General features: G+C 43.2%; 1 protein-coding gene across 1 annotated transcript; it reads left to right on the top strand.

The window, feature by feature from the left end:
- The first annotated feature begins 2,444 nt into the window (after nt 1–2,444).
- Nucleotides 2,445–4,834, top strand: LOC140730943 (polyubiquitin-B). Its single transcript, XM_073052038.1, has 2 exons — nt 2,445–2,600; nt 3,411–4,834. The coding sequence occupies exon 2, from the start codon at nt 3,414–3,416 to the stop codon at nt 4,332–4,334; it is 921 nt and encodes a 306-aa protein (XP_072908139.1). The 5' UTR covers nt 2,445–2,600; nt 3,411–3,413; the 3' UTR covers nt 4,335–4,834.
- The last annotated feature ends 5,648 nt before the right edge of the window (nt 4,835–10,482 follow it).

Here is a 10,482-nt window from a genome sequence, read left to right as displayed (position 1 = left end):
AGAAGTGAGTACAGTTGTTATTACTAGGGAGAAGGTTCTTGGGAAACTGAAAGGTCTGAAGGTAGAAAAGTCACCCAGACTTGATGGACTACACCCAGGGTTCTGAGAGAGGTAGCTGAAGAGATTGTAGAGACATTATCCATGATATTTCAAAAATTAAAAGATTCTGGCATGGTTCGAGGACTGGAAAATTGAAAATGTCACTCCACTCTTCAAGAAGTGAGAGAGGCACAAGAAAGAAAATTACAGGCCAATTAGTCTGATCTCAGTGGTTGGGAAGATGTTGGAGTTGATTGCCAAGGATACGGTTTCAGGATACTTGTTGGCTCGTGACAAAATAGGCCAAGTTAGCATGGCTTCCTTAATGGAAAATCTTGCCTGACAAATATATTGGAACTCTTTGAAGAAATAACAAGTAGGATAGACAAAGGAAAATTGGTGGATGTTGTGCATTTGGATTTTCAGAAGGCCTTTGACAAGGTGCCACTCACAGGGCTGCTAATCACGATAAGAGCCCAGGGTATTATAGGAAAGATACTAGCATGGATAAAGCATTGGCTGAATGGCAGACAGCAAAGAATGGGAATAAAGGGATCTTTTTCTGATTAGCTGCCAGTGACTAATGGTGTTCCACAGGGTTCTGTGTTGAGACCACTTTTTTTTTACGTTGTATAACGATTTGGATGATGAAATTTATGGCTTTGTGGCCAAGTTGATACAAAGATAGTTGGAGGGGCAGGTAGTATTGAGGAAGCATAGAGGCTGCTGTAGGATTTGGACAGATTAGGAGAATAGGCAAAGAAATGGTAGATGGAATACAATATCACGCAAACACGAGGAAATCTGCAGATGCTGGAAATTCAAGCAACGCACACAAAATTCTGGTGGAACACAGCAGGCCAGGCAGCATCTATAGGAAGAAGTACAGTCGACATTTCGGGCTGAGACCCTTCGTCAGGACTAACTGAAAGAAGAGATAGTAAGAGATTTGAAATTGGGAGGGGAAGGGGAGATCTGAAATGATAGAAAACAGGAAGGGGATTAAGATTACAACCGCCAGGAGTAAGATATGTTAAAGTGCCGGGGTTAGGACTGAGCTTAAGTTACCATTCAATGTATTTTAGTAAACTATTTAAGAACTTTTTAAAAGCTATTTATTAATGCTTTTTGAGAGAGTGATTTTAGATGCATATCATATTTATACTGAGTTAAGTATTGTATGTAATTAGTTTTGCTACAATAAGTGTATGGGACATCGGAAAAATTGTTGGATTTCCCCATGGGGATGAATAAAGTATCTATCTATCTAAGAGCTGGAAAGTTGATTGGCAAAAGGGATACAGAGTTGGAGAAGGGAAAGGATCATGGGATGGGAGGCCTAGGGAGAAAGAAAGGGGGAGGGGAGCACCAGAGGGAGATGGAGAACAGTCAAAGAATGATTGTGACAGAGAAAAAAAGAGGAAAAAAGGGGGGAGAATAATAAATAAATAAGGGATGGGGTAAGAAGGGGAAGGGGCATTAATAGAAGTTAGAGAAATCAATGTTATCGGTTAGTTAGCACGAGGAAATCTGCAGATGCTGGAAATTCAAGCAACACACACAAAATGCTGGTGGAACGCAGCAGGACAGGAAGCATCTATAGGGAGAAGCACTGTCGACGTTTCAGGCAGAGACCCTTCATCAGGTCCTGGCCAGGCCTGTCCTGCTGTGTTCCACCAGCATTTTGTGTGTGTTATCAGTTAGTTTATGGTCATGCACTTTGGTAGAAGGAATAAAAGCATAGACTATTTGCTAATCTGCGAGAAAATTCAAAAATCCAAGGTGGAAAAAGATTTGGGATTCTTCGTGCAGTATTCCCTAAAGGTTAATCTGCATGTTGAATCAGTGGCGAGGAAGGTGAATGTAATGTTATCATTCATTTCAAGAGGACTAGACAGAAATTCCCAACCTGGGGTCCATGACATAAAAAAGGTTGGGAACAGCTAGACTCGAACATAAAAGTAAGTAGGTAATTCAGAGCGTTTATAAGGCATTGGTGAGGTTTCACTTTGGAGTATTGTGAGTAGTTTCCCCTCCCCCTCCACATTTCTTTCCTCTCTCCCCACTTTCTCTACCCTCCCCTCACTTTCTTCCCCATCCCACTTCCCTTCATTTTCCCCACCCCTTGCCCCATTTTCTTCCAAGCACCCCTCCCCTCATTTTCTTCCACCCCTCGCTCCTACCCCACATCCCATAATCCCTAGCGCCTCCCGCCGCGCCGCACCGCATCGCAGTCTCTAGAATACGCGACCGCAGCACCCGACACCTAGCGCCACAAAGGCACCTTCATAGTTCTACTTTTAATTCAACGATGTCGAGCATATATAGAAAGATTTGAAAGTTAAACATCTGTCCGTTATCGAGGAAATCAGAGAAAAAGAAGTTTTTTAAAGAAAGGTGAGGCGCGGACCGATGGTGGTAGTAGTGCGCTGAAAGTAGTTCCGGACAGGAGGGCGCGCATCTATAAAAGGCGCGGCGGGCGGGCGAAGCGGCCATTGACGGACAGGGAGCGGTCGCTGAAGCAAGAAGTTTGGTCGGTTCGAGCACCCATTTGCCGTACGGTACGTGTCGATGGATGTTGTTGTATCCGTGATGTGTGTGGGGTGGGGGAGGCGATTGTTACGTGAACAGCCAGTGGTGGTAGGGGAGTTGCCGACGTAAAAGGTAGTGGGGTATACGCCGGTGTGGGGAGATGCTGGTGTACGTTGATGGAGATTGGGGGGCGGGGGCGGTAAGTGCTAGTGTATGTTGTTAATGGTGGGATCGCCGGTGTAAGTTACTGTTTTAGGGAAGGAGGTGCGAGAAAGTCGAACGCAGTTAATTTGGAGCGGCCGGAGGACGGACTGGCCGGCGTAATTCACAGGGGATATGTCAAATATGTTTAATTTTGTGCTTTATCCGAGCGTTTACAAACTGTCAGCAGCTGGAAAGAAGTCATACTCGATTCCTGATCTTCTCAAAAACAAAAAACTCGACAATAAACTGTTTTCAAAATGGCTGCCCGTGGTGACGCAGCGGTTTAAGGAAGTTATCGCGGTATTTGCCCTGCGGGTGGGCGGGGCCGCATGTTTGCGTTGATGTGCGTCACAGTGGGCGGGGTTTGTTCGCGTTTCCGTGCGGTTGCCTCAGTTTCACTTTAACTCCTGATGTTGGTGAGTCGCCTTTAACAGCTGCAGCTTCAACTCTTATGTAGTCCAATGTGTTTTTGGGTGAACCCGGCAGTGAGATCTTGATACTGGGTGTTCCCGGGGGTGGATGGTGCACCAGGGTAAAGTTAACTTTTTAACAGAAAACTGGTGAAATGCGGTTGCTGTGAAAATTGATTCAAGTTAGCAGCTTGTAGGTTCAACTATACGTTTTTTGTTTTACAGAACATGCAGATCTTTGTGAAAACCCTGACTGGCAAGACCATCACTCTAGAGGTGGAGCCCAGTGACACAATTGAGAATGTCAAGGCCAAGATCCAGGACAAAGAAGGGATCCCACCTGATCAGCAGCGTTTGATCTTTGCTGGTAAGCAGTTGGAAGAAGGGCGCACTCTCTCTGATTACAACATCCAGAAGGAGTCAACCCTGCACTTGGTGCTGCGTCTGAGAGGTGGTATGCAGATCTTCGTGAAAACCCTGACTGGCAAGACCATCACCCTTGAAGTGGAGCCCAGTGACACAATCGAGAATGTCAAGGCCAAGATTCAGGATAAGGAGGGGATCCCACCAGACCAACAGCGTTTGATCTTCGCAGGGAAGCAACTGGAAGATGGCCGCACCCTGTCCGATTACAACATTCAAAAGGAGTCAACCCTGCATTTGGTGCTGCGTCTGAGAGGTGGTATGCAGATCTTTGTGAAGACCCTGACAGGCAAAACAATCACTCTTGAAGTAGAGCCAAGTGACACCATTGAAAATGTCAAGGCCAAGATTCAGGATAAGGAAGGGATCCCACCAGACCAACAGCGTTTGATCTTTGCAGGCAAGCAACTGGAAGATGGCCGCACCCTGTCAGACTACAACATCCAGAAAGAATCTACTCTCCACTTAGTTCTTCGTCTGAGAGGTGGCATGCAGATCTTTGTGAAGACCCTGACAGGCAAAACAATCACCCTTGAAGTGGAGCCCAGTGACACAATCGAGAATGTCAAGGCCAAGATTCAGGACAAGGAGGGGATCCCACCTGATCAGCAGCGTTTGATCTTTGCAGGGAAGCAACTGGAAGATGGTCGCACCCTGTCAGACTACAACATCCAGAAAGAATCTACTCTCCACTTGGTGCTGCGTCTGAGGGGGGGCAATTGTTAAACTGTTGCAATTGGCTTTCTTTTTTCTGTGGGTAATGTTCATGCCTTTAGCTTAAATTTTTGATTAGTGTCTTCCCATGTCATTCAAAATAAAATTGTTGCAAGCTTATTGTATAGTCACATGTTCTTTGAATCTTCAGATAATTAACAGAAGTGGGATTGTAGTAAACTAACAAAACTTGTTTTGTTAGGTCTGTTTTGTATGCCTTAATGCAGCCATAATTGAGTTAAGATTACAGTGGGAAGGTTGTAAACAAGTACACTGATGCCCAATGCTCAAAGATTTGAAGTGTTGCAAATGACTCGGTAGTTTTTCTATCATTACAGTAGTAAGTCTGATGGATGTAAATGTTTCAGATTACAGATTCAGAGCATGCATTAGTTGGCTTGAAGCAAATAAAGTTCAGACAATCCTGTGAAATATTTCATATCTTTGAACAACAGTAGCTCCAATGGAAAAACTTGCACCTGATAAATAAAAGCTGCATAATTCACATGCAAGTTGTTTACTGGGTAGAGTTACTGCTTCAATTATTTGCACAACACAATGGAGTTGGGTTTTGAAATACATTTGGGTTCATGGTTGCCACAACTGGCTTTAACATTCCTGCTTCAGTTAAATTACCAGCAAAAGTAAAAGGTTGGTCATCGTTGTGCTGTAACGGAGCCAGTGAAAGCCAAATAACGCTGAGCTTTGGAAGAGGTAATTTGAAATCTACAATCAGTAGTTTCTAATCTTGCAGAACTTGAACAACTTCCTCAAGTAACACCAGAGACTTAGCAGCCTTCCATAATTTTACAGATTAACATAATATGCCTTTTGGTCCTCGGTGACCACACTAATTAAAAGTACATAAGGTGTATATATTCCTCCACTCCCTGGCAGTGCAACCATAGAAGCAGGCCTTTCAGCTAGGGTGCTAAGCTATACTGCCTAGTATATTTGTACCCAGATCATAGCCTTCCATACCTCTCCCATTCCTATACCTATTCAAGCAGTGAATGTTGAAAATGAACCCATGTCCTGCAGCATGTGGTCATAGTTTCTATAATAACTATAGCCCTCAATTTTGTGTACCTCTATCCTATTACCCTCTTGTAGGGAATAAAGCCCTAACTCACTAACCTTATAACTCGGGTCAAGTATCTCAATCCATTGAAAAATAATACAAGGCCCTTTTAATATCTGCGAATTGGGAAAGAGCTTCACTAGTAATCAATGCTCCACAGGAAGTGGTTAATATGTGCAATCTCAAAGCTAATACTAATTCAGTCCAGACACTTTGCTGCTTTAAGGGAATCAACTGAGTATCTGGGAATTTTCCTAGATAAAGCCAGTTACTGCGTTTATATTTGACCTCAAACTGCAACCTTTTGCAGTTGTCTGGACTAAATGTCATCTCCCAACAAAATATTTCCTGCTACATCTGTTGATAACCTTTTTCACTAACTGCAAGTTCATGTCATTTGGATTTGCCAATCAGGAACTTCATCTAAGTCGAGAAGTCCCTGCAGTATGTACTGATGACAAACATCCATTCAGAATAACAGCCACCATGTGTGTTCTCTGGCAGAGCTTAGTTTGGTAAACAGCCAAGGATGTCATGAGTTTTAACCTGGATTAGCCTACTATGGAGGATTTTGTCATATGCCTAAGTAAAAACTCCAGTGAGTACAAGCCCAGAGCCATCAAACACACAATACATTAACCCTTTCATTCTGGAGATCATGTTGAATGTCCTCTGGACTCTCAAATGCCAGTCAAGGGTCCTAAAACACTCAATACTCCCAAGTGTGGTTTGACTAATGCCTTACAAAGCTCCAGATTTACATCTTTTTATATAATCCTCATGAAATGGATGCTAAAATTGTGTGTGCCTTCCTTTCTGACTGACCGCAAGTTAAAAGCCAGCAATAAGACTCCCATGTCTCTTAGTACCTCTGATTTCTGAATTCAAAATCAGGTTTGATATAACTGGCATATGTGAAATACATAAAATTTGCAGCAGCAGTGCAATGCAATAGTCTGTGTGTTACTGAATCGATGAGAGAATGCCTTCAGGCTTCTGCACCTCCTTTGTGATGATGGTAATGAGAAAAGTGCATGTCCTGGGTGATGGGGTTCCTTTCTGAGGCATTGCTCACGACACAGCGGAGGCTAGTACCCATGATGGAACTAATTTTACAACTCTAGCCTACTTCAATCCTGTGCAATAGCCCCTATACCAGACAGTGATGCAGCCAGTCAGCATACTCTCCACAGTACATCTTTAGAAGTTTTCAAGTGTTTTAGGTGACAAACCAAATCATCTCAAGCTCCTAGAGAAATACAGCTGCATCCATATATACAGGAACTTGAAATTGCTCTCACACCACTGTGTTCCCTTGCAATACCCCTTATGAAGTCCACAATCAACTCTTTGGTCTAAGAAGTACAAGGTTATTGCTGCGACACCTAGCTGGTATATCTCACTTCTGAATGCCCTCTTGTCACCGTTTGGGATTCTGCCAACAATGGTTGTATCAAAATAGTGTACGTCTTTATTCATAGAGTAATAGGACGCTACAGTACAGGAACGGGCCCTTCAGCCGAGCTAGTTCATACCAACCTATTAATCTGCCTAGGCCCATCAACCTGCACCCAGACTATAACTCTCCAAGCCCCACCCGTCCATGTATATCCAAATTTCTCTAATGTTGAAATCAATACTGCATCCATCACTGCTCATACCATACTCACCATCCCCTATACCCCTCATAATTTTGTCTACCTCTTAAATTCCACCCCCCCCCCCCATTTTCCTACATTCTAGGAAATATTGTCCTAACCTAATGAGCCTTTCTCTATAACTCAGGTCCTCAATTCTTGATAACATACTTGTATTCCTTATACCAAAGTTCATTACCATATATTTCCCTGCACTGTATTCCATCTGCACTTCTTTGCCCATTCTCCCAATCTGTCCAAGTCCCTCTGCAGACTCCCTGCTTCCTCAACGTAACCTGTCCCTCCACAATGCCATCATCCAGATATGATCTGAAAAGAAGCAGGCCCCTGTGGGGCACCTCTAATCACTGGCAGCCAAGCAAGAGAGGCCCCCTTTATTCAGACATTTTGCCTCATGCCAACCTTCAATCCACGCATCTGTAATACCATTGGCTCTTGTTAAGCAGCCTCATATACAGCACCTTATTAAGAGCCTTTTGAAAATCGAAGTTAACAACATCTAATTCTTTGTCTTGCCCATTACTACTTCAGAATTACAACAGATTTGTTGGGCAAGATTTCCCCTTGAGGAAATTTCTGACTTATGCCTATTTAACATGTACCTCCAAGTACACAGAAACATTTTCGATAATGGAGTCCAACATTTTCCCAACCACCGAAGTCAGGCTAACTGGCCCATAATTTCCTGTCCTTTGCCTCCCTCTCTTCTTAGAGTGGAGTGACATTAACAATTTTCCAATCCTCCTGTGATTATTGAAAGATCCCTACTAATGCCTCCACAATCTATTCAGCTACCTTTCAGAATCCCGGGGTGTAGTCCATCTGATCCAAATGACTTAGCTACTTTCAGTTTCCCAAGCACCTTATTTGTAACAGTGACTAAACTCACTTTCTGCCCCCGGCACTCTCCAATCTCTGGCGTACTGCTGAGGGATTTGCAGATGGATTTCAGTGTTGGATAGTAGTACATGGTTATGCGTTTTGGTATTTCGTTTACCTCTTACAAAAGTCCACAAATCTTGGAATGGTTCTCACTCATCAGAATACTGTATTTAACAACAGTCCAAGAGAAAGGAAATAGATGACGATAGACCAATTATCCTAACACCAGCTTGGGGGAAATGCTAGAATATATGCAGAATGCTGGATATCTGTCAGCATTTTTTGAGGTTATAAAGGGGAAACAGTAGGTGTCAATAGAGTGCAGAAACTGTTCTGGTCCCACCACGTGGTAAAATATGGATTATAAGTTCAGAGGTTTTTATGTAATGAGAATTTGTTGTGTTAGCATTTAGAAAGATCTGGGTCTGACAAATAAATACCGAAAGTTAACATGCAATTTAGCAATTTGGAAAGCAGATCAAAGTTTAAAGTATACTTACTATCAAGTATACTTTATACAACCTTGTGATTTACCTCTTTGCAAACAGATATGAAACAAAGAACTCAGATAGCACCCATTAAGAACAAAAGACTGTCGACCACCCAATGTGCAGAGAGAGAGAGAGAAAAAACAATCATCTGAACAATAAAGCAAGAAAACAGCATTCAGAACCAAAGTTCACAACTTCAGGCATCTCTGCAGCCGACTCAAAGTCCATAGACATGTTGTATGTCATTGCAAGAGGATTTAAGTACCAAAGTAAAGTTGGTGATACCACGCTTGGAATATTGTTTACAGGTTTGTTCACCCACCTAAAAATCATGAAGGCTCACTAAATTGACTCCTCAGCTACATGTTTGTTTTGTGAAGAGAAACCAAGCAGACTTGGCCATTGTACCTTATTATTTGGATTGTGACCACATGTAGCATAAAAACTTTCACTTATTACTTAACTTCTGGGAACTAAAAACAAGAGGGCATAGGTAAGAGGTGGAAGACTTAAAAGGAACTTGAGGGGCAACTTTTTGATGTAGAGGTGGTGCAAAGGGACTTGGTAGTCCTTGTGCAAGATTCCCCAAAGGTTAATTTACAATTTCTGTCGATGGTGAGGGAGGCAAATGTAATGTTAGCATTTATTTCAAGAGGGCTAGAATATAAAGACAAGGATGTCATGTTGAGGTTTTATAAAGCACTGGCAAGGCCTCACTTGGAGTACTGTGAGCAATTTGGGCTCACGATTCTCTCTGAGGCCTCACCAGTGCTTTATAAAACCTCAACATTACATCCTTGCTTTTTAATTCTAGTCCTCCCAGAATGAATGCTAACATACGAGGAGCGTTTGGCTCTGGGCCTCTCTTACTGGAATTCAGAAGAATGAGGAGAGGAGGGTGCCTCATTGAAACCTATCGAATGTTGAAAGGCCTCAATAGAGTGGATGTGGAAATGTTAGAAACATAGAAAATAGGTGCAGGAGTAGGCCATTCAGCCCTTCGAGCCTGCACTGCCATTCAGTATGATCATGGCTGATCATCCAACTCAGAACCCTGTACCTGCTTTCTCTCCATACCCCCGATCCCTTTAGCCACAAGGGCCATATCTAACTTCCTCTTAAATATAGCCAATGAACCGGCCTCAACTGTTTCCTGTGGCAGAGAATTCCACAGATTCACCACTCTCTGTGTGAAGAAGTTCTTCCTCATCTCAGTCCTAAAAGGCTTCCCCTTTATCTTTAAACTGTGACCCCTCGTTCTGCACTTCCCCAACATTGGAAACAATCTTCCTGCATCTACCCTGTCCAATCCCTTTAGAATTTTATACGTTTCAATAAGATCCCCCCTCAATCTTCTAAATTCCAGTGAGTATAAGCCTAGTCGATCCAGTCTTTCTTCATATGAAAGTCCTGCCATCCCAGGAATCAATCTGGTGAACCTTCTCTGTACTCCCTCTATGGCAAGAATGTCTTTCCTCAGTTAGGGGACCAAAACTGCACACAATATTCTAGGTGCGGTCTCACCAAGGCCTTGTATAACTGCAGTAGAACCTCCCTGCTCCTGTACTCAAATCCTTTTGCTATGAATGCCAACATACCATTTGCCTTTTTCACCGCCTGCTGTACCTGCATACCCACCTTCAATGACTGGTGTACAATGACACCCGGGTCTCGTTGCATCTCCCCTTTTCCTAATCGGCCACCATTCAGATAATAATCTGTTTTCCTGTTCTTGCAACCAAAGTGGATAACCTCACATTTATCCACATTAAATTGCATCTGCCATGAATTTGCCCACTCACCTAACCTATCCGAGTCACCCTGCATCCTCTTAGCATCCTCCTCACAGCTAACACCACCGCCCAGCTTCGTGTCATCCGCAAACTTGGAGATGCTGCATTTAATTCCCTCGTCTAAATCATTAATATATATTGTAAACAACTGGGGTTCCAGCACTGAGCCTTGCGGTACCCCACTAGTCACTACCTGCCATTCTGAAAAGGTCCCGTTTACTCCCATGCTTTGGTTCCTGTCTGCCAACCAATTCT

Source organism: Hemitrygon akajei, chromosome 7, assembly GCF_048418815.1.
Source record: "Hemitrygon akajei chromosome 7, sHemAka1.3, whole genome shotgun sequence".
Classification (NCBI taxonomy): Eukaryota; Metazoa; Chordata; class Chondrichthyes; order Myliobatiformes; family Dasyatidae; genus Hemitrygon; species Hemitrygon akajei.
This window is presented reverse-complemented; position numbering and strand designations above follow the sequence as displayed.